A 24,372-nucleotide genomic window follows, 5' to 3' on the forward strand; every position below is an offset into this window, starting at 1 on the left:
ATGACACTACAAAGTTCAAATAAACAGTTTGTCGAACTCCATAGGAGCAATAAAACAGATGATTTATCTAGCTGACTACCTCTTATCTCACGACATGATCATGGAAAATTTAGATAACACTGCCAGTTTCTAATTTACTGCTTCCAGCAATGTTGACTCAGTAGGAAACAAACTTGTTGTTATGTTCTTTATTCTTTGAGGCCACACAAGTGTATCTCACTTCCTCATTTTGCAGAGCCGTAAACACAACACTTGCTATCACTGTGTGCTATTTTATTACTAACATGAAGAATCCTTGTATGGATATAAGTTCCGTTCACTCTATAAATAATTTTTACTGAAGAGAGCAAGTAGGTGTAGCAGCTTAGAGTTATGAAATTTTGTAAAATTTGCTAAATTTCTAAAGATCAAAACAGCATTATGGAAAATCAGAATATTTCAAAAAAGTGATTTTTTTTATATCAGCTGATGTAATTAAAAATAAATAAGTACTACATCTGTAAGTCATTATACTGTAGAACAGCACAATGGTTGTCTTTAATAGACAAAGTGAACAGCACAGAGTTAATTCATTGAGTTCAGCATATTTATTTAGGTCCCATAAATAAATTCTTCTTTATGTCACTGAATGGATAACCCAAATTAAGGAGAATATGTTATTAATGCTCTACTTTGTCAATGATTGAGTACATTACAATTGTATGATGTATTATAGCACCTACCACCTTTAACAGACAGAAATATCTAAAACTCTATAGCAAGGGTCACATTTTTTTCAGTTCCTATTTCTTATGCTCCCGGAAAATAAATTGCTAAATAGAAAACTTTAGAAATGTGATACTGTAAGTGAGTTACTTTGAAGGTGAAGTAGAGATGTTTCCTTACTTTTGATTGAGCCCTGAATTTTCCTGCGAATTGTATTTTCCAGGAGCCAAGTGCTCAAGGTTATGAAGTCAGTAGACAGGTAAACCATCGCAACTAAATACTTATAGGCTCATACATTTAGTCCTTAAGTATTGGTATGCTTAATGTAAACTTAGAGACCATCCTGCACTGCTGATAAACATTCATGTTTAGAGTCTTGTTCCTCTTTATCCATGAAAAAACATTATTCTAAAATGAATTGTTTATTGGGTAAACTCAAAGGTTAGCCAGCCATAACCTGATGTGAAAACGATACATCCAAATTTTTTGCATAATCCAATTTTACCAATGTATCAATCTTAGTTTTGCTATTTAATTTCAAGAACAAACTTACAGCAATATAAACAAAGGAGTTTTCTACTTTGCTTACACTCTACGCATTTGGACAATTCCAAGTCTCCGCCTGTCCTTGGATGGAGCAAAACTCATTACAAGGATTTAGCTTCTAAGGTTCACGCTGATGCAGAAAACATGTTCCCCAGAAATAGCTTCAAACTGGCCTCAAAATCCACATTTAAGGCTACTTTTCAAGGTGTGATCTATTTAATATTTTAATATCATCACCAGTGTTTGGTTTAAAAAAAGAAAGAAATTCCAAGTAGGAACTTCTACTTGCAGAAGCCAGCAATGAAAAATACATATCCTCCAAGAAACCAATTTAACACCTTTATGATCGTTCAGGCGAGTGGGATCAATGCCCGGATCAATCGCTTAGCCCATAGCTTTTGTTCAAAACCACTGGCTGAGATTAATGAGATTTTCCACAGAGAGAGGTAGAAAAAGAAAGAGAGTGAGCGAGAGGGGGAATGAAAGTGCCAGACAGGGAATGAGAGAATGAGAAAAGACTTGGGGGAAATTGAGAAAATAAAACATTGTGATTAAGAGCAGATATTCCCTCCAATTCTGGGCAAATGTAAATTAATTGGAAATGGAGCATTCAGATGCTCGCTGACAAACGTAATGTTTATTCATAGCCCCCTGCTAAGAGTAGAGCAATTACCATGGTGTGTTGAGTCAAAACAGGCCAATGCAGTAGAATCCTTTCCCCCCTTTCTTGTGGCCGGGTTTTGGTCTCGTGCCACGAGCATTGTTAAGCTTCGTACGGTACGGCGGGCTTTAACGAGAGTACACAGCTGGATCTGATTTTAATAAGTAGTTCCATTTTTGATGTGGCCTAATGAACAGATTAATGGAATCTCCTTCTGTGGAGCCTTAATGAATGGAGAGATTCAAGTTTTTTTTTGTTTTTTTTTAACACAGGGGGAGCGCACACACACACAGACACACACACACACACACACACACACACACACACACACACACACACACACAGACACAGACCATGAGTTTATCTGCCTCAAACGACTTGTACATAAACAATAGCTGTGCTTCTATCTTTCCATCTCTCTCTGCTGGACAAGAATCAATAATGTCTCGGAGTACTACAGGTGAGGTTTGAAGCTGACATCAATGCTCGTGTGTCTCTAGCAGCCATCCTTTGGTGCAGTCCTGTCTTGGCATCTGTTCGCCTTGAGCCAAACAGGCCCTGTATTCACCTGGGAACAGGCATTAATTCACCTAGAACAGCGCCCGTTGTTCTCAGAGTGTTGCGAACACTTAATTATGTCGTGCTTGAATGTAGCTCATTTCCAGTTTAGTTTGGTAATTTAATTAAAAAGACTCTCAGTGTGAGGTTCCACAGGATTTTGTTCAGCTAATTGGTCATCAATATATCACAAATCATGGAGTGGCTGATACTTTTTCCTGTGGAAGCACGTGCAACCTTTATGACCTGGGATCAAATCTTAGTATCAGTCTGTTTATTTCTTTATTACCTCTCCTATTGACTAAATTACAAGGAAGCTTAATCCTTTTAAACAAACAGGTGACCGTTGACTCAGTATCTTGTTTTAGGTCAAATGAAACAGCAAATGCCTACCGAATCCCACTGCAAATCATTTTTGGCAGCCATAACTTCTTAAAAGCCACAAATAGAGTTGCACCCATCAGAAAAAAAACAGCAGAGTGAGTGACAAAATCCCCAGGATGTTCCAGCTATGTGACCTGGCGGGAGGGGAGAGGTGGGCTTGGGGTGTCCATATTTCAAACCATGTCCTGATCTTCTCTACACACTGCTTAAGTGGATGAGAATAAAAACCATCATCACCCCCCCTGCTCACCTCCCATAAGCAGCCCTTGTTTATCATGGCAGTCCGTTTGTGCCTTGATCCTACGGCTGGCGGGGTGATAAGAATGCTGGGAAAATGAGCAGGTGGCAGGTGGCGCTGCGAGACAGTGGGAGGGGGCTGCACGCTGAAGAGAGGAATGATAATAGTGATAATATACTGAGCAGCTAGCTTCAGTAAAACTAAATTTGTCAGTCACAGTCAAGGTTGGAGAATAAAGCAACCAGAATCTGTTATTTACTACTTATACACCTGTTGGTTACCTGCCATTTTGCTTGACAGTGTAGCTAACTTTAAAGCTGCTGGTTTTATAGTACTACTGGGAGTACATTTACACTGTGAACAGAGTTGAGCAATCAGGGAATTTCAATGTGTGGACAGTCAAAAGGTTTGCCACAACTCAGCATCCTGTTACTAGTGTGATTTGGTTTCATAACTCAAAAGCTGACAAATTAAAGATAGCCAAAATGTCAAATATAGCCATTTAAAGCTCTTTCATTGTGCTTATAGGTGATTCTTGTGCAGTGGTTTCATCCGTCTTTGGGTTAATTTACGTAAATGTATTCCTATGTACACATTAAGTTTTCATACTGAGCTCACATTGGTTGTACAAAAACTTACAGAAAACGTACAGAGCATACAGTAGTAAAAGTGTTTTTGTTTGTACATGAAAAATCAAACACAGTCATTAAAATACAGCTACAGAACATTTTTTTCAACTATTCTCATTTGTTTCGCTGACTTTTATGAGGTCTTAAACTTGATGGAAATGCAATTTCAAACATTCCCATAACACCGGGGAACAAATAATGATTTAAATATATTTTGTGTAAGTGGACAGAAGGGTAAGTTTAGTGTCTTGTATGAAGTAAGTGGAAACAGAAAATGGCAGATTCACAAGACAAAAGGTTTTGATCCAAAATGGATCCATTTTTGTTTCTACCATCAGAGGCAAAAATCTGAAACAAAATACATAAAAAAGGAGGCATTCAGAGATGTATTAATGCATGCCACCTTAAAAGACAATGAGCTAGCACACTTATCATCAGCTTGATACTATTCACTATGATATGTACCATGAATGTATGCTATGTATCTATATATGTGACACTACATATATGTGTATCATTGTGTGCATGCTCATGAGCATTTCATGTCACTGGCACCTGTTTGTTGGTTGCATGTATCTCTAATCCATCATATCAGGTAGTGGAGAATGCCTGTGGGTTTATCTCTGACTGAGCACACAGAAACCTTAGACTGTTATTATGTCCCTAAACAGTCATAGGGATGCCACAGGCCATCTGTACACTGAAAAAAATATCACGTTGTCAGAAAAAGTGCTTCACTGGCTTCAACAAGAAAGCTCATTTTGTGAGAAAACTTATTCTGCTGTTTAAAATTATGTATTTTTTGACAGTTTGTAACATTCAGCAGTCATTAAACACAAGCATAACCATGTTTAGTATCAATTTGTGTAGCAATATGTAGAACATAGCTCTGCCAGGGTAAGAGGTTTGAGCAATACATACTCAATCTGGACTGAAGCATCCACCAAACAGAACATGTTAAATGTTAAAGTTATGTGGACTTTGCTTGATGTCAAAGTTATTGAAGAGAATGTGAGGGAATCAATAGAGAGCATTTAATCCTTCCTTCCACATAAAACATTTTAGTATACAGTTGCTCTCAGGACATAAAGGACATAATAGTTCGTTTAGTATGTTACAAATAGGTGTTTTGGAGAATGTTGAGGTTGGGAGATTCTTTTGTCAATAGCCCAGACATCAGAAACAACAGATTAAGTGATCCTTGGATGTGTGCTGCTTAGAACTAAGGCAAGGCTGTGGTGTGTGAGCAACAGAAGATGTATTTAATATTATATTAGATGCATTACTTAGTCTTAATTCTTCAGTGCTCAGCACAGCCAGTCAAATACATACAAACACTTTGTTGTTCAGTGTTGTCACCTTGGAGGCTGAGAACTCATTTGCTGTTTTATTTCTTTTTGGCATTATAGGAAGACACAGATTGTGTTTCATCACCAGAGATCATAATAAAGAAAAGCAAAAGAAACCTTCAGGAGAACATCTTACCTCATTTATGAACATGATAAGAAACTATGTCCAGGCTTACTAAATTGTGGTAGTTGAATGCCCTTGAATAGTTATTTGGCTTTTTGATTCTTAGTTTCTGGTTGTGATGCCTTAGTTTTATGTGGATATTTTAAACAGAATTTTTCTTTTCAGTATTAGTAAATAGGTCTGGTAAATGTTAGCTGTGTCCTTCAGTATGTCTTTCTTTCTTAGAATAAAAAGATGTCAGACCTGCTTGTTTTCCTGCTGAGTCTTTAAACTGTTAATGTTAGCGCAGTGATTGTCTACAAACCTCATCTTTTCTGAAAATCATTAGGCAAGGTGTTTTGTCTGTGTCTTTGTGTCGGTGCGTTGTCATATGCTCGCATACCCATACGCACTCACTGTGTGCTGGAGTGAGAGTAGAATGAATGCTGCATTGTGTTGTTTGTCAGAGAGAATGCTAGTGTGTGTCTAAGTGTGTGTCCACATGTGCTTGTGCCCACATCTGATCGATACTGCTGAGGCACTGAGATTGATTGGTTCCCACGGTGACTGCATTAACAGACTCTGGAGGCTGACCTTTGACCCTGAGAACACTCTGCTGTCGATTGGCCATGCTCTCTCCCTCTTCCCATCTTCACATCTTCTCATCCGTCTACACATCCTGACATTCTTCTTCTTGTCCCAGGCTTGTGGTAGAAAGGAAAAACAAAAACCCAGCCTATGATTGGACATGCCCTCTTTCCAACTTGACCCCCCTCAACATCAGTCTTTTCATCCCATACAGCATCCTTTTGTCCCAAGCCTTGTCGAGACAAGAGGAAATAAGAAGTGGGCCTAATAAGGTCTCCCTGCTCTGCTTGGGCCTTAAAGTGCAATACAACTGATGGCCGCTAGATCCCTGGCGCCAATAGACTTCCATTCAAAAAAGTATCAACTTCTTTCTAGAAATACTAAGTGAATCATTTTCTTCAATAAGTCATTATGGTCTTGAATGCTAAATTTTGACCCTCTCATAAGTGTGCTGGTGGTCATTTTGGAAATAATTGCTCCGTTAATAAGATTCGAAGATGTGTAGTAGGCTTTGATGTCTGCTGTGTGGGCGTTGATTGACAGTTCGCGATTGACTCGCACTGAGTCAGATTATTGTGGCAATATTTTGGTAAGTTTAATGTTACTTGATAACGATACCTGCCCTGTTAGCACAAGTTAGCTAAAGTAGCTCATGTTAGCCTAGGTGTACACCGCTCAGTGTTTCCAGGGAAGCGAGGCATGTTTCTAGAGCGCGAAAGGCAACATCCCACACTCCTTATTTGGAAGATCCTGGCTCCAATTGGAAAAGAGGGGGCTGACCATAAGCTGCAACTCTGGGCCTCTCTAATACAAACCAATGGGTGGCGTCACACCTCGCTACGTCCATCTTTATATACAGTCTATGGCCTTGCTTGTGTGTTGTGGCAAGGCCAGATACAAGAAGCGCATTTTCTGACTGCAACAGCTCCCTATAATGAACCAGTGGAGTAATTTGTGTGTTAATAAATATGTAAATAGATAATAAATAAATACTGAAGATTTGGTAAAAAAATATATTGATAAAATAGCTGTAATGCGTAAAAATAGTGGATCATGGTATCTAAGGTTAAGTTGTTTAAGCCAGTACAAACACACATACAAAAATGTACACGCGTACATCTGTGAGAATCCAAGACGAGCATGGCACTACATTCATGAGGCAGGAAAAACAAAGTATCTCTGTGGGTCTGTGTGTTACAGCGGGAAGAGCGTCTTGTTTTCTCAAGGTCGCTGACGATGGCAACAAACCCTCCTCTCTGTCTGATATCAGCACGGGGATTTGAGGATGAACCAAGCACACCCAACCTTTCCTATGCCGTTTTTACTTGATGCATAAGCATATGAAAGATAGAAAAATCAATAAGGCAAGAGATCGGACCAGTGAGACGCCAGACATGAATTTCAATAGATACCTTTTCATAAATGCAATGTTTATTGTTTTCTGCCACAGCTAGTCTGTTTACTAGATAGTATGTGCAAAAATCCAAAATTTCCAGTAACATTTGGAATAATTCTAGATAGTTTTTGATTAAATCATGTGAAACTTCAATCTCAATCAGGTGGCACAATATCTGGAGGAAGGTGAATTCGGTTTCGCCAGAGGTAACGTGAAGTAATGAAGTGTGTCGTCCAAAAATAAATTGAAAGAAAACTTCAGAAAAAATGAGGTTATGAGAAAGAAATGTATGTATTGTTGCCTCATTTCTGAAGAAAGTTAATCCATGAGTGCATGGCTTAGAGGAAATTAGCTTTTTTTTTTTTTTTTTGAGCGCTATTGTTTTCAGGATACCTTAGAAGTAGACTACCTACCCCCCACCCCACTCCACACACACACACACACACACAGACACAAACACACACATACACACACTTGAAATCTCAGGGCTTAGAGCTAAGAAGCTATCAACTAATTATCAAAAACACAGAGAGGCCCTAATCAATTATTCACATGAACATTAGGCCGCTAATACACATGCAGCCCAGGGAACGGCATCTCCCAAAAGTAACCCTTCCTTCTTTTTCACTCAAACACACACACACACACACACACACGGATGCAATCATGTCAAGACCTGCATACTTACACAGAGACACACATACAAAATGCTTGACTGTAATATACATCCTATATACCTACACACTCCACTCTTTCCTTTACCCCCCCCCCCCCCCCCATCCGACATCAGATGCAGACAGAGAAATTGAATGCCATCCAAAGGTACAATGAGTTGAACAGTACTAGTAGACTCTCTTAAGGTTCCTGGATGGGAGGTACTGATCATAGAAATCCTATTGATCCACGAACACCCCCTCTACAGACTCCCCAAACACACACCCAGAGCTTAATCTACCTGAGCATTAAGCCTCAGCCATTGGATTTTCATGCCGTGCAATCATCATTTGAGTTAATGCTGCAATTTATGGCCTGGCGTTTGTGAGCTGAGTGTGAAAGATAGGCGGGGGAGATGCAATATAAGGAGGTGAATGTGTATGTATGCAGGTATGGATATGACAGGGTGTTGATTTCAGTTTGTGTGTGTGTGTGTGTGTGTGTTGGTTTTAAGTGGGGTTTTGCATTCGCTTTATTATATGGTCACGACTCTGTCAGAGGTGAGAGAGAGGATTTATGTGCATGCATGTATGTACATGTGTGTATTTGTGTTTTTGTGCGACTGTGTTTGTGTGTGTGTGACTTTCATTGACAGACAGTGGGAAATGACCCCATAATCCTTGTCTGGCTGTCTGCTGCGTTAAGAGGAAGAGAAGACCAGAAGAAGACGAGACAAAGAAGACAACAGGCTAAAGGCTTCCCCCTTTTGTATTATTCAGAACAGTAGAGACAGTCCTCTTTAACTATCTCACACACACACACATACACACACACACACACACACACACACACACACACACACACACACACACACATATGTGATATACCTTAACGCAGTGGAGAAGACCAAAACTGTTTTAAAATGCAGAGACTGACGCGGTGATGCTTTCTGTCTGAGAGGGCGGGAGACACAGATTCCCATTAGTGTTTGACGCACTGGGATGGGGCTTTTTTTTGATGGGGGGTTGTAAGGGGGTTTAGGTGGTGGGTTGTAGAGCAGACAGCTGCGAATCTACATCTAAATGTGGCACAGCTCCAGAGATCCCTGGGATCACAGCCCTTAATACACAAATTAAAAATGTGAATTAACTAACTGAGCATTTCCGGAGCTCCTGTGATATGTAAACAGTCAAAGTACAAGGAAGATGAGGCATCAAAACCGCAACACTGCTGAACAGATGGAGGCCTGCTTCTCCCTGAAGTACATCTTCTGGCTTCATCTGACAGAAACTGCCATGAATGCATCTGTATTAGTAGATTGGCATCTCTCTATAGCACTGCTGTGGCTGTATGCGGCGTAGCGGTGCTGCTGCTGATGGGAAACGCAGTGCAACATGTGGTGTATAAAGTATTGGCCTAAGGGAAGGTGAGACTGCTGCTTGCCACCTGAAAACCTTGTCTCTTTTGTTTTTTGTTCAGCATCTCTGGTTCATTTCTAGAGGTTTAACAGTATTGTCAACACCTCTCTCAGCAAGTCCCCTTTTCAACATATTTGGTTTATGGCTCATCATTGTTTCAGCTCGCTTGAAAAGCGTTTTTTTTTTTTTTTTTTTTTTATCCCCCTCTGAGAGGGCGCAATCCTAAAAGAACGCAGGACTGTAAAGCTGATTATAAATGCCATGCCTTTATTTCACAAGTATGGAATCATTTATCCGTGGCTCGTGCCAGGTTTGCAGTTATGGCGTTTTGGGAGAAATGGAGAAAAAGATTGACAGATTGAGAGGTGAGGAAGAGGGAATGGTGTGAGAGTAATAAAAAGTTCTGGTGCAGTGTTAAAGAAATAAGGGGAGCAAGACGAAAATTAAAACCAGCAAAGGGAGGAACGCTTAAAGTAGGGATAGGGAACAGGTGTCTTTGTCCTACTTTGCCGGCGGGGCTAAAGCCATTTTCTCAGCTGGGTCGTTGTTTGGCGTGCGGCCCCATTGAAATTTCTCGCCTGTCGTCACAACACAACCACAATGTCTAGTGTTACTCTTATGAAACTCCTATGTGCAAATTCAATCACCTGCCTTACCAGTTGAATATAAATACCCATTGACTCTTTAAGTGTAAAACTAGCCGGCACGCTGCCGACTCTGCTCCACTACTGTCTTATCTATTGTCTCCTGGACCCTGAGCCCCCAAGCTTCCCCACTCCCTGTCCAGAATAGGCAAGCCGTAAATAAGCATCGAAAATAGACATTGGAGGACAACTGTTGACAGCCCAGTGACGAAAGCGGCAGACACAGGCACAACATCTAGGCAGGCCGGATTACACGCAGATAATTGAGGCCACGCAACGCTGGAACATAAGAAGCAAGGAGCAATTTGTGTCTTTTTTTTATAACTTACTTGAAAAGCCTATTGAAGCATTGTGTTTCAGAGTGCAGTTTGGGGAATGAATGAAATCATTGCCTGAAGCTACATGAGATTTGAAATGTATCAGGATATTTTTTTAATACTATGACCTTACATTTATTTATTATATTACAATTATTCAATTTCTATATATATATATATGTATACACATGCTATTGTTTTATCTCATTTGCTTAATTGGTAATTTGTTTTAGTGGTTGGACTAAAAGTTATGGCATTTTCTCTCATTAATGGTTCACAACTGAAGTTGCTAATGTTTGGCTAATATTGGTAAAGTAAACACTTTACACAACTAATTTGACATAGAGGAAGGTTTTTAGTGTTTTTTAGTGACAATTATTCAGTGAATATACTCTTTGAATAAATGTCATCATCAAATGTTGATCTCATTTCAAAGTCAGACCCTTCTGGATGTCCTTTTTGTGCTTTTGCTTTGCCGCTTTCTAAACTGTGTCTTTTATAAAGATGAGATGCAGGCAGGCATAAAAGAGGAAGATAAATTAGCTGACAGGTTTGCATAGTTCTGTGTGGTGAGTTTAGTTTAGAGGTTGAGGGTCGGCGTACGGCTCCAGCAGCCACACCTCGGCCCCTCTGACCTCCAGGAAACCCAATAGCCGGGAGCTATTTAGAAGCAAAATGCCGGCACTTCTGTCTGTATATTTACCACTCGTCTGACAACGTATCGCCACCCTCAGCCACCCGGCCTGCCTGCAGATAATAATACTTTTCTACAAGGATCACATCTAATTTGTCCTTTTCTGCAGTGAACTATGAGCACCACTTTCTTGGCTTGCAAAGTTTCTGATGGGAGGCACTTTGGAAAGGTTCCTGCATAAACTGTAGATTTAACACGGCTCATAACTATAAGCGCAGCAGAGAGGAGAGGAGGGGAGGGAGAAAGTTGCTTTGTACTTTGGTGGAGTGTGTGAAGTGTTTGCACGCCGTTGAGTTGATTTGTTAGCAGCCCGGCCAACTAAATCAAGTCCCCCATATCCACTTTGTTTACCCATTTTCTTTGTCTCTCGTTCCCACTTCCTCTCTGCCTTTCAATCGCCCTCTCTCTCTCCCCGCTGATTTGACTGGCTGCTGCCGACTTTTGAAACAACAACCGTGTTAGTTTGGGGCCAGCGAGTGTAACAGCACAGTCTAGTCACCTGCGTCACCGTCTTAACAAGCAGCATGACCTGCCAATAAAAAAGGCTTTTACCCTGATCGTCCTCAAACAAGACTTAAACACAACCTGCTCTTTCTCCTGCAGAATGCCCAAAGTGCTCGCAAATGCGAATCAGGCTGTGTTAACTTACTTGAAAATGAAAAACTACAGAGGAGGTGGAGGCAATTTTTGCTTTTCTTTGCTACTTCATTAGCAGTGGTTTGAAGAGGAGGCTGAGATGGAGAAAGGCAGATACGGATGGAAGTTTAAAAACACATATCCTCTACAGGTTTAGCAGGATGGTGCAACAATGTTCATCCACCAACAGTTTCACGTCTTGTCAGTGTCCATAAGCAAGTGCACTCTGCACCTGCTCTCACAGAATGAGTGAGAATGTCAGTTAAATGCTGAAACAGTAAAAAAAAAATTAAGGGAAAAAAATTCCTTGAGTGATGAAGAAAAAGCACCATGAAGAGGAAATGTTGTTGAGGACAGTTGAGTCTATCATTGCCCAGAGCTCTGTAAACTTGTACTTCATGACAGCCTTTCATCCCTCATCAAAGCAACAAGTAGATGAGCAGACTTTGCACATGCTAAAACCTCCCAACCCCCGTCGTCTCCTCATAGCTGCCGCTCCTCCGGGATGAGCGACCTTAAATCTTCTCTTTTAACAAGTTTCCTGTTCTTCCTTCCGGCTTCCTGCAGTCCCCTGGGGTTGGACCTGCGGGACCATTACAGTATTTGGAAAGGTTGTACCTTAAAGCTCAGTCTACAACCACCAAGGGGTCTGAGGAAGACTTTGGGAAATTTGCATTTTGTCAGATTTGTAGTTGCCTATACTCAAACAGCCACTCAAACAGCCAAAACATGGCAGATGCTATTGGAAAATGTACTGACATAGGAGCGTAAGAGCTTCACACTAAAGCTTCACATGTCTGCAATAGCCATCTTGTCATGTTGCACGCATTGGAATAAGGACATACGCATATACATGCTTCAGTGCTTTGCAAAGGGACACTTCAACAGCATGGACATATTAAGGGTTCACCTGTAGCCTTCCAAGTACAGAACAGCCTCTGTTATTTCTGATTTACGCGTTTCCCTTTTTTGGTGCAGCTGACCCGCACACCGTTTCCTTAAAACGGATCCAAACATCCACTTTTTCCATTTTGTAGTAGTAGTAGTAGTAGTATTGAGCAAAAAATTTTAAAAAAAGAAAATATGGGGGCCATTTTACAGTATTTATGAAAAAGAGAGAGTGATGTCTTGGACGATGGTCAATTATTTATGAATGAAAAGAGGCCTTTGTGAACCCCCACCAACCACCCCAGTAACTTCCCCCAAACTCCTGCTCCTACCCAGCGCTACTGATCAAACAGATATTGTTACCACTAAAATAGCAACTTAAAAAAACACACAGGCAGCCATAAGACCTGCCTGTAGCCTGGGAGAAAGACTGACAGCAGAGAGGAGGAGGGTGAGGAAGGGTGAAAGAAAGAGAGACATTGTAAAAAAGCTAAATTCAGTGGAGATTTAGACAAGTCTCCTGACTACAGTACAACAACAAAAAATTGTACAGGAACGATGGGAGTGTGTGTTGAGGGGGACAATACTGTATGTGTATTTGTGCATGTGTGTGTTGGGGTGGTGGGGGGTGGGGGCGAGGGGGGGGGGGGGGGGGGGGGGCGTGTCATCTATCACTGGACAAATGCTGGGCTGTGGGGGGTGTTGGTGGAAGCAGGGGTGAGGGTGTGCGGGGGTTGTCGGCCAGAATGGTGCTGCTCCTCAAATGAAATAATATATCTTTGAAAGCCTACGCCCCGCGCCAGTCCCTGGGCCCATATATCAAGCCCAAGAGCGTCTGGTGGATCCGCTCCAGGCCCATTAACCTTCCACCTGTTCCCCCCCTACACCCCCACCCCACCCCACCTACCGGTCCTCTTTTCACCCCCCCTGTTGTCCTTCACCATGCCCCCTCTCCTCCTCCTCCTCCTGCCCTTGGTCGCTGCCTCTCGCAGCCCCTTGTTCATCTTCCCATTTACCCCCCCCCCCTCCCCCCCCACCTTCCTCTCTTCCTCATTTCCCTCTTCCTCTCTTTCTGTCCTTCTCTGGCTGTCCTTCATTACCTCCTTCTCTTTCTCTCTGTCTCCTTCTATCTCTCTTTACCTCTCATGGTCATCTCTTTTCTCTCTCTCCATCTTCGTTGCGATATCTCTCTCTATCTCTGACTCCATCTCTGAGTCTGTCCTCTCTTTCTCTCATGGTCACCAAGTCTTTTCTCACTCTAAATCATTCACTCTGTCTTTCTTTCTCTCTCTGCCACTCAGTTTCAATCTCATGTCACAGTCTTCTGCTCTTCTTGCTCTCTCTCTCCCTCTGTAACTCCCCGTCTCCTCTCTGCATCCTTCTTTCTCTCCCCGTCCTTCTTTACACCTTCTTATTTCCCAACTAATGTAAAGCAGGCATGTTATGAGGTGTGTGTGTGTGTGTGTTGGGAGGGTGCAGTACAGCCTGCAGAATAATTCAAATGCAATGGACCAGGGACACAGTTACAAATCTCTGCCAACTGTGTGCGGCCGCCAACCCCATCATGCTCGCAGTTTGTCAGGATTGGGGTGTTGGGGGGTGGTGGTGGTGGGGGGGTCGTTGACCTCTGTGACAAGACAGACATTGCAGGCTGAGGCTCTGAATCTATGTGTGTATGTGTGTGTGTGTGTGTGTGTGTGTGTAGGGTTGTATAGATATACCACTTCCCAGGGTTCACAGATCACGCCTAAAACGGCTTATTAATTTCCACTCAGTTATGGGGTGTGAAGAAAAAAAGAGAAGGTGCAATCACCGGTCAAAGCAGGGCAGGGGAAATACACCTCCTCTTGTCCCAACACACACAAACATGCACACACACACACTTGGTTACACCTTGAAAATTAAACTGCTCCTGGATAGGTCATGGAAAAAGCATGTGTGTGTGTGTGTGTGTATGTGTGTGTGTGTATGAGGAGGATAACTAAGATTGGTAGAAAAAGATCCTCCAGTCTGAATTTGGCGGGTGGGTTGTGTAAGTATAATTTTACCAAAGTAAATTCATGTAATATTTATGGATGTAGATGGAGGAGGGTGAAGGGAGAAGGGGGATTATGCAGCAGGGCAGAGTGGGGCACATCAGAGGACTTTACATTATTCACTCAGGTAAATCTATAAGTGGAGAATATTCAGGTGTACGATGTGAACATCAACCCCCCCCCCACTTCGGCCCCTCGCCCACCACCACCCCCTCTCTGCCCCCTACCCCAGGGATCTGTCATTCTGCTTGATTGACTGACATGCAGCCACTCTGATAAGTCCAATAAACCAACGGACAAGAATCAGTGTTGTAAATAATTCTACTGCCTAAGGAGCTCTCATCTCATTTTTCAAGTTGTTGCAAGTTTTTTTTTTTTTAAGACTTTTTGAAATTTGAGCTGGAAGAGAATTCAAGTCAACTGAAAAAAAGAGGACTTATTTCACAATATCTGCCTGCCAGACTGGGATGGTGCTTGGACATTTTTTTTTATATGTTTATTTGTGTTTGAGGCCTATTAAATAAAATTCAGCTCATTTCATCAAAATTCTGAGTAGCTTAATACTTATTACTTGTCTTTTAAAAGCAATACTAATAAATTACATTCTTTAATTTGAAAAAAAAAACACAAAAACTAAATTAGAAAATGCCAAAAAATCAAAAAAGACCACTTAATTGGAAGATTTTTTCCATCATTTATCTAAAAAAAAATAGAAATTAACAGTGTAATTTTACATGTTTTTACAATTTTTCTGACATCTTGCCAATGTGCTCAACTACACTCCTATAAAAATGCCCTTGAGCAAGACATGGTAATGCCTGTCTTGTATGTTTTACACTCATTACCTCATCCGCTTCCCCCCTCCTGCCCTCCTGCCCTTCCTCTTGACTTTCTTCAACTCTCATAGCTCCTTTGGATTTATTTTCTTTCTCCTAGTATCTTTCTCTCCTCTCCTTTTTCTCCTCCATTATCACTTTCTCCATCCATTACATCTTGTCATTTTTTCTTTACTTCTTCCTCTTTTGTTAGTCCCTCTCCTTTCCTTCCCTCTCCTCCGCTCTCTCTCCACATTCCTTCTCTACCCGTCTCCTCTCTCATCTCCCCTCTTTGTTTCACCTCTGTTCCCCTCGCCTGTCCTTTCCTCTCCCCGGCCATCTGTTTATCCAATATGGCCGTCCCATCTCAGCTGGGAGCTTTCCCAGGGAACAAGACTTCTAATACAGTTCCTCCTCAACTTAATGGCCCTCAGTTCTGCTTTTGCCATTCCCGCTACATGCAGAGAGACAAAACAGAAAAAAAGAAAGAGACAGAGAGGCACAAAAACCTGTCTGGATCCCCCCGAAAAACTGTCCCTGGATAAAATAAACAGTGAGGCCACATTTCAAAACGTCATGGGCATTTTCCTCCCTGCTCCACTTTTATCAGGTTGATGGACTAAATATATGTATAAAGTTACACAGCATTTACCCAAGACAGATTCTTAACAATAATATCCTCTTAGAAATGGATACGTCATCTTTAGTTGAAGTAACAACCTTTATTTCAGAGTCACAAACAATTTCTTTTATTAAGAATTAAGACAAAATAATTGAGATGCCAAAAATATATTGATTATGGAATGAGGAGGAGGAGGAGGAGGAGGAGGATGCTTTGCTTTGACAACTGCTTTAACCCTCTATCACAGTAAATGCTTTTTACTCAAAAAGTGATTTTTAAAACTATTTTACTTGAGTGTTCCTGCCACAGACCTTCAGCTTGCAAACACTGTTGTTGCTGTTTTTATATGTTGGCATGTGTTGCAATTATTTCCAGATTGTTGAACATTTTGTTGTTTCTGTGATGCATATGCAATTTCAAACTATTAGCTTTACATAGCTCACATGTTATTATATCTAATTAAATCCAGCAAGATCATAAATCTTCTCTTGGTGTTATTGAAAAGCAAGTGAGAATCTGGGAAATATAGGAAATGAATAAACATATGATGAAAGAGAAACATACTCTATGTAATATGTGTGGGTTTTTTTTTAATATGGCTGAACTGTAGCAGCCTTAGCAAATTAGATTACTTAAGTGTTTTCTGATGTGGTGTTTCCTGTTACTTCGTTAAGTACTGTATAACGTGTGTTGACAAGGCACACAAAAGCGCTCGCTGTCCCAACACAGAGACACATCCTTTTTTATTAAAGGGTGTAGAGAGGAAGGGGTTTGGGTTGAAAAGGGAGTTGAGTAAGGAAGGTGAGATATAAACATATGAATCATCAATAGTCCCGATCGGCCTGCTAAATTCTACCTCCCATTGTGTTTGTGGTGGGAGTCAGGCCAGCCATCCCAACAGTGGAACAATGGAGGAGAGAGGGTAGCAGTGGACCAACTATGAGTCACCCTCACACACGCACACTTGTACACAGTATAAATACACATGCAAACACACGCACACATGTTGTCCTCACTCATGTTTATTGGTACAGGGACATTAGAGGAGTTGTTTTTAAGAGAGTAATATTTACAGTTTTCATGCATGGCTGCTTTTTTTTTATGTTTACGTACTTAAACTCCATCAACCAGTTTGAACTAAACTTTGTGATCCTTGCAAAAGTATCTTAATTGACCAGAGTTGTGTGCAGTGCAGTCAAGACAAACTCTCACTTCCCTTATGATTTTCCTCCAGCAAGGGCAATCTAATTTATTTTAAAATTGTCCATGTCATTTTATGCATCACTTTTTTTTTGGAAGTATGTCAATTTGCTTGAGTTTTTTTTTGGTTTCGTCTTTTGTTTGTTTTGCATTTTGTATTTGTTTCTTTCTCTTGTGAGATGTTCATACAAAGCACTTGAATTTTCAGAAGTTATGATTAGTATTTGTTTTTCCTTAATGTAGTTCTTTGTTTGCATTTTAGAATTTTTTTTTTATCATAATGACATCAGGCATGCATTATGATTTCAGCTGGATGTGGTGGACTTGAGGACAGAGTGTATTCACGTTTTGAGTTTGAAGCCAGGGTGCGAACTTTGTTACATTTTTGTCCAATACTTTGTCATGTAACCTTCTGTCTAATGTCATTCGCTAAGTATTAGGAGGATGTGAAGTCAGAAGCAAGATGCTCTAACAGTAGAAATAATTTCAAAAAATGAAATACATAATACATAATGCACAGTATATAAACTGTTATGCATTATTGTTGTTGTGTCCCATCTCCTTCATCCTGCCTCATTTATTTTTTATTCCGTTAGTGAATTCCCACATTTCCCAGAATGCCTTTAGACAAGTGTTCCCCTAAGAAAACACAGCATACATGTGGCTGCATTCAGTTCTGGTTCGCTAAGGCTACTGTCAAGAGAAACCACTATCTATGATGTCCAATAACACAAAACGGTTAACAACACAAAATTTACACAGAAATTCAAGACCAGGCATTGCCAGTAGCTCTCTTGAAAGTCTGTTAAAGCATTTTTGAGTGAATTTGTCCTTTAACACATACAAATCTGTCTGGTTGGCGTTGGCGTCGGGACGGGCAGGGGGGTTCATGGCAGGACAGTGGAGGACAGGAGGAGGGGAGGGGTGGCACCAACCCTGTGCTAGCAAATGTCACTGAGAGACAAACACATGTTTCCCCCTTTAGCACATACTCAAACTCTGGGATGTTCTCATGAATTGACACACGCAGTATTGAAATAATCACTAATGCATAAAAATATAAATACATACATTAAAAAACTAGCCGTGATCTGCAACAGTGTCAATATGTTGGATAAAAACTTGTTATAAGGTCAAAATACACTTAAGAAACATACTGAAAAATAATAGGATGCTTATATGCAAGTAAGACATTCAGACGCACATAAGCCTAACACACATCCACACACGCACCTGTCTTCAACTCACTTCAAATTTTATAAAATAACCACAAGTGATCATGATCTCAGTACTGCCATAACGTTCCCTCATCACGCCACTTTTTCACTGATTTCAAAACCAGTGCACCAGACCTGGACTTTTTCTAATTGTCAATGTGTTAAACCAATCAGAACTGAGGTACTTTGGCGGGAAGAGCCCACCCTAACTTCTCGGATCCAAGGTGTTAGAAATAAACGTCCCTCACGTCATGCCTCATTCCCAGAAAGAGAGGGAGAACGAGAGAGAGAGGCAGCATGCCACATTGGAAAAGAATGGGGAGTGCTCTTTAGAAGGTCCTTCTAATGGCTAAATGTTTATGAGTCCTGTGACCGAGACGAACTTATGGAAACTAAATCTTTAAACACTTTTTTTTGGCAGACGCCTCGCACACACCCTCCCAGCTTGGCTCTATTACCGGAGAAATTCTTTTGTTCTTACTGAGCTAATAATAGTGAGAGGCACTGTGCGTTATGTGTGAGTGGTGTCTGTGTCTTACAGTAATGTGGCCATGTGTGCGTGGTGCGTGTGTGTGTGAGATGAAAGTGTATTTATAGCTTCCTACAGTGCTGCACTACTCCTGTGACAAACTTTTAATTCTACTCTGCTTCCTGTCTTACAGGTCCCCAACTCAATCTCTCATCTAAACAGATCTAGTCGGATCAACATTAGCAGGAGATGTCAAAGGACAGGTGGATTCAAATACATAATAATTTTTTTTATTGAACTAGCAATCCTTCATCTATTCAACGGAACACAAACCATTTAATACTTTTATCAGAAACACCTTAAATACAACAAGTAAGTGTACATTTGTAGCTTCTCCAGAGATCAAAACCCTAATATTGGCAATGTTTGACATGATTGAGCAGACCATTAGCAGACATGTATTCATATGTATGAATACACACACATATTACACTAACACACACACACACACATACATAAACATAGACAAAAGCAGGCATGTTCACAGGGAGATAAAGTGGAGAGGTCAGAGGTCGTGAGTGGGTATTTCTATCTAATTTGGTGTTGAACTGCAGCAGCAAACACACAAAGGCAAGCACCACAGCAGAACAGCAGAACATTTACACACACACACACACACACACACACACACTACACACACTACACAGTGCACACACTCTTCAATTATGATTAATACACAAATCCAAGCAATACAGTTAAAGCTCCACTGAAAAAATTACTCTAAAGCAAAAAAAAAAATCAAGGAAGATCTTTTGAAACCAAAAGCACATCACAACAATATCCATAATACCAGTAAAAAAATTGTTCAATACTGCCAGCAGAACCTTGTGTTTGAAATGGGGAGAGCTGACTATTTCATGGTTAGCTTATCCTCCTCACCATCACTGATACTGAGCTGTGCTCAGAAGTCCTCCCAGTAGTTACTAATGAGAAACGAGCATGGAAGAGACGATTGTGGCGTGTGTGGGAAAAACTGTCACAGCCACAGCTACCACATTATTTTTCAATCCCCCTTGTGTTTTAGATGGCTCTTTAAAAATAGGGCACTGGGGGTAAGTTCAATTATCCCCCTCACTTAAGTGAAATACACCCCCACCAATGGAGGCTGTGCAACAGGAGCAGGAGAGGTTTTTTATGGGGGATCAGGGTGCAGGAAGAGGTTTGCCCTGCATTGAGCCCAGGTCATTTTCTACCTTTGTAACAGGCATCCGGCTCAATTACTATTAAGCTCCAGTAATATGGGTAGTCATTATGCAAACATAATGACATTTCATTCAGCAGCAAATCAGGGAGTGACAAACACAAGTGAGTGAGATAATTGAATTAGGCTGAGGGTGTGAGAAACAGAGAGGCTTCACAGTGGAGCAAAAATGATCATTCAAAGTTAATGGGCAAACCGCACACAATTATTAGCTGTAGCCACACCCTAGGATTAGCCCGTGTGTGTGTGTATGAGTGAAGTACTGTGCACCCCGGCTGAATGCAAATACAGATCTCGAAAATGTCAATAGCGGGGACACGGAGCGTGCTAAATGTCAACATGTATTTTTCAAGGACTCTTGTCTGTGTTGTAATTGGCTCCATTTTAAATATTACATTTGTTTCATTTGTTATTTTCCCCTTTGAAAATAAAATAATATTAAATATTTGGAGGGAATTTTCGCAACAGGCCCGGGCCCATGAATATGCAGCTGAGCCTTTGGCGATGCAGTGTGAAACAAACAGACAAAGGAGTGAGACAACGGGAAGAAAAACAGGTGAAGCACAGACTAATCAAACCCCCTTTCATGTCGCCACGAATATTAACCTTCATTCAGAGCAAATAAAGCTGCGAGCGTACAAACACACACCAGAAACTCTCCCTTGGGCTCTGTGTTGAATAAGAGCGGGAATTATCACATTTTTACAGTTTGGCATTGGAGGACAGTTACCATTTGTCCGTTACGATTGACTGTGATAAAACAGTCACAGAGGACACAGTGTTGTGTTGTGTAAACCAACCTTTATTGGACTAAACCAGCTTGAATATACCAAGTGAAAATACTTTTAAAGAATGCCCAATATCGCAAACTACAAGTTTAAAGTAATCTTCATTTAACTGAAATTATTTGTGATTGAGGAGAAAACAGATGATATGCTATTTTTGTGACTCTATCTTCTGTGTGAAACGGTCAGCTCTTTGAATTTTCTTTGACCAATATGCTAATGGACAATATCTCATATCATCACACAGTATGTGCCCACTTAGATCTGAGGAATATCTCAAGGGGAGATGGGCGGTATTCAGTTCACATAAAAACCCTCAGACTAGGACCCTGTTAGTATGAAAAGTGCCTGAAGCTCATAGTCAAAGTTTTCACAACCCATAGCCAAAATGTGTCACACACAGGGTAAATATGCCTGGCTGCTGAATTTTGATCAGGCAGCGGGACAGACAGCGGTGGCAGATACGAGCAGAACCCCTTCACCCCCCAAAGCCCTGTGCACTCTGCATTAGTGTTGAGCCAGTGCATAAAAGAGGAAGATTAAAGGCCTGTTGAAGATAAAGGATTGAAGAGATGATGTTCACGAACTGCGTAAAGCACTGTCAATTATGGATGACAACATAGTGAAAGATTTAGCATTGAAACAAAATGCAGGATAATTTATTTAAGGCCTGCAGAGTAACAGCAAACTGAATTAAAGTTTAAATAGTAGTATGCTGAACTGATGATTGCCACAACTATGAAAATAAAACCCAGGTTGTAAAAAATAAAATTAAAAACTTCTCACACTCAAACAAGAGCACTTTCGTATTTTGAGATCATGCACACCTACCTTGAGTTCACGGAAGAAGATGCTGCTGCGTGCCCACTCCACGATGGAGAAGAGTGTCTGGTCAGCCATCTTGCACATGAGGCCGAAGGTGTTGAGCTTCTCATGCTTTCCCCGGCTGGCCTGCTCCTGCTGCAGATAGGCCAAGATCTTGGCCTGAACTTGCGGCTCATCCGGCTCGCACTTGAGCAGCTCTACGATCAGATGGGGAAAGCTGGGTGGCGAGCCTGACTGGTAGGCATCGACGTAGGCGTAGCCCATGATGGACTCTGGCGAGCTGGTGTACGGGTCTGGGTACTCAGACTTGATGGTGCGCGTGCCCTGGAAGTGTCCGTAGGCTGCCTGGTAGCCCTGCAGGCTGCCGGCATGTGGCGGCATTGCCATGCTGACTGGCGAAGTGACAAACGGGCTGCGGTCGTAGTCTGTGGGGGGAAGGGCAGTGGCATGATGATGATGGTGGTGGTGGTGGTGGTGACCGGGGTGGTGGCCAGCGTGGTGGCTCAGTGGAAGGCCCTTGGAGGCAGCTGAGTGGATGTTCTGGATGGCTGATGAGATGGTGAGGTCGGTGGGCACGGCCTGCATCACCTGGCTCATGGCCTCAATCTTCAGGCCGTTAGCTCGGATCAGCGCCTTCTTTTGTTGCTTGAGGGCCCGGTCGCGTTTGTACATTGGGCCGAACTTGTTGCGACCGCCACGCATGCGATCCGCCCGTACAGCTGACAGGCAGGAAGAGAGGTGAAAAAAGGAGACAAGAGAGGGAGAGGACAGAATTAGCTCAATAGTATGTGAATCTTTGTCTTGCATGGTACTCAGCCTTGATAGTACTCATGCAAAAACACATCATTATGTACAATACTAACTACCTTTTGACACATTCACATAAAATCAACCAAGAGATCAATTAAATTAAGCAATAAAATATGTTTGAAAGGTTTCATCCAGAATGATTTATCCGCCATGTACACTAACAGAGAATTTCACTTTTACAGGCTAAATCCTATATTTTGGTGGTAATATAAGATTTGTCTAAAAATTAACTCCACATTTGTAACTGTTATGTAGGGCAAAGGTTTCCCTGTGGTGATTACACTTGACATTTACCTGTTGACTCCTAAAACCCAACAGGTCTAAGAGATAGTGCAGTTACTCATTGACCAAAGAAACAAAATTCTATGAATTGCTTTGCTAGAGGATCACTGTGCAGCTGGCTATCTCTGTCTACCACTCAGGAAACACACGACTCAAAAGGTAGATATTGGCAATAGAGTCAGAAAAGTAAAGATGTCTTCATAAAATACATGTTTTAAAATGCTATCTGATTATGCAATAACTAAAAGCTTCAATATCTCACTGACCATTAGCTGAAACTTATTTTCTTTACAAACCCCCAAAGACTTAAATGGCTGACAACAAGCAAATAGGGGTTCTTTTTCTGATGATCCAAATATACCCATGTTGCCCCCCCCCCCTCTCCCTTGTGCAGGATCCTGTGGTGAGGATCACAACGTGTCTGTGCCGTGGGTATTTCTAATGAACGAGCCGGGTACACAGTGGACTGCTACGAGGGCCATGTGTGATCTGGCCGACTGCTGCCATGGGGAAGCTGCTCTGCTGTCTCCCAGTCGGAGGGCGCTGGTGTTAATTATTCATACTTAATTACCTCTTACTCTGACGAGGCTCACTGAGCCCAGCGTGCAACGAGCTAACGGACGTCTGGGAGACTACGCAACAGAAAAACACTCAGTAATACCAATACTGCAGAATATTGTGGACTTAATTTTATTGTGCTCCATAAGGTCTTGCTCCCCTCTTTAAAAGAAACCCACATATTTAACTGCATATATGCAAATAAATGCACATACATTTGCTCTAATCATACACACTGAATGCTCAGATAACATGACGAGTCAGCCTGGGTCAACTCCAGCTCATGATGTCTTGACAAATGAGTGAAAGGAAGAAGAAGAAAATTGTAGAGGGGGTGTGGAGAGGGTGGGATGGGGGGGGGTCGGAGTGTGTGTGTGTGTGTGTGGGGTGGGGGGGTGGAGGGTGGGGGCAGACAACCACACAAAAACACACACACACACACACACACACACACACTGTCTCACACACTCCAAGCTGCCTTGGGAGTGATTTTAATGACCTCCGTTACAAAAGTGTCTGTCACTGATCTGAGCGAGAGGAGCCGAGAGGGGAGACACACAAACACACCCACACTCTCACACACACTCACACCCACATGCTGACTCTCTCTCGTATACTCGCACACAAGAAAACACACACACACACTAGGTAGCACGGAAAATGCTACACACTGGTCCTGATCACAGAAAGAGAGATGGGAACAAGCCAGACGCTCTGCCACCTCGGAGAGCCTCCGACTGCTCAAGTGGTATGTAATTTATACACAGTGATTTTACACACACACACACACATACACACACGACCATTTCCCAACATGCTTGAGGTCAACTCCAGTGCCCACTCAGCCCGGCTCAGGGATTATCATGACCGTTAAAAAATTGATCACACATCAAAGGAAAAAAAAAGAAAAAGAAATCAGGAGCCCCGTCAAATGTATCCATTATACATTATTTTAGGGCGACTTTAACTATTAATGATTTCTCCACAACAGCGTAATTAATGAGCTGAGAAACTAATAGTTGGCCCTACTGGGAAAACAAAATTAGGCCCTGACTGCCTTCTTGCCTGCCTCGGACCCAGGGAC

General features: G+C 41.7%; 1 protein-coding gene across 1 annotated transcript in view; it reads right to left on the bottom strand.

The window, feature by feature from the left end:
* nr5a2 (nuclear receptor subfamily 5, group A, member 2) overlaps positions 1 to 24,372 on the bottom strand; it is a 69,684-nt gene that overhangs the window by 31,458 nt on the left and 13,854 nt on the right. Inside the window, exon 4 of the mRNA XM_044361292.1 lies at positions 21,645 to 22,357. Within this exon, the coding sequence (XP_044217227.1) occupies positions 21,645 to 22,357 (713 nt within the window). The remainder of the gene's footprint in view (positions 1 to 21,644; positions 22,358 to 24,372) is intronic.

This window comes from Thunnus albacares, chromosome 9, assembly GCF_914725855.1.
Source record: "Thunnus albacares chromosome 9, fThuAlb1.1, whole genome shotgun sequence".
Taxonomy (NCBI): domain Eukaryota; kingdom Metazoa; phylum Chordata; class Actinopteri; order Scombriformes; family Scombridae; genus Thunnus; species Thunnus albacares.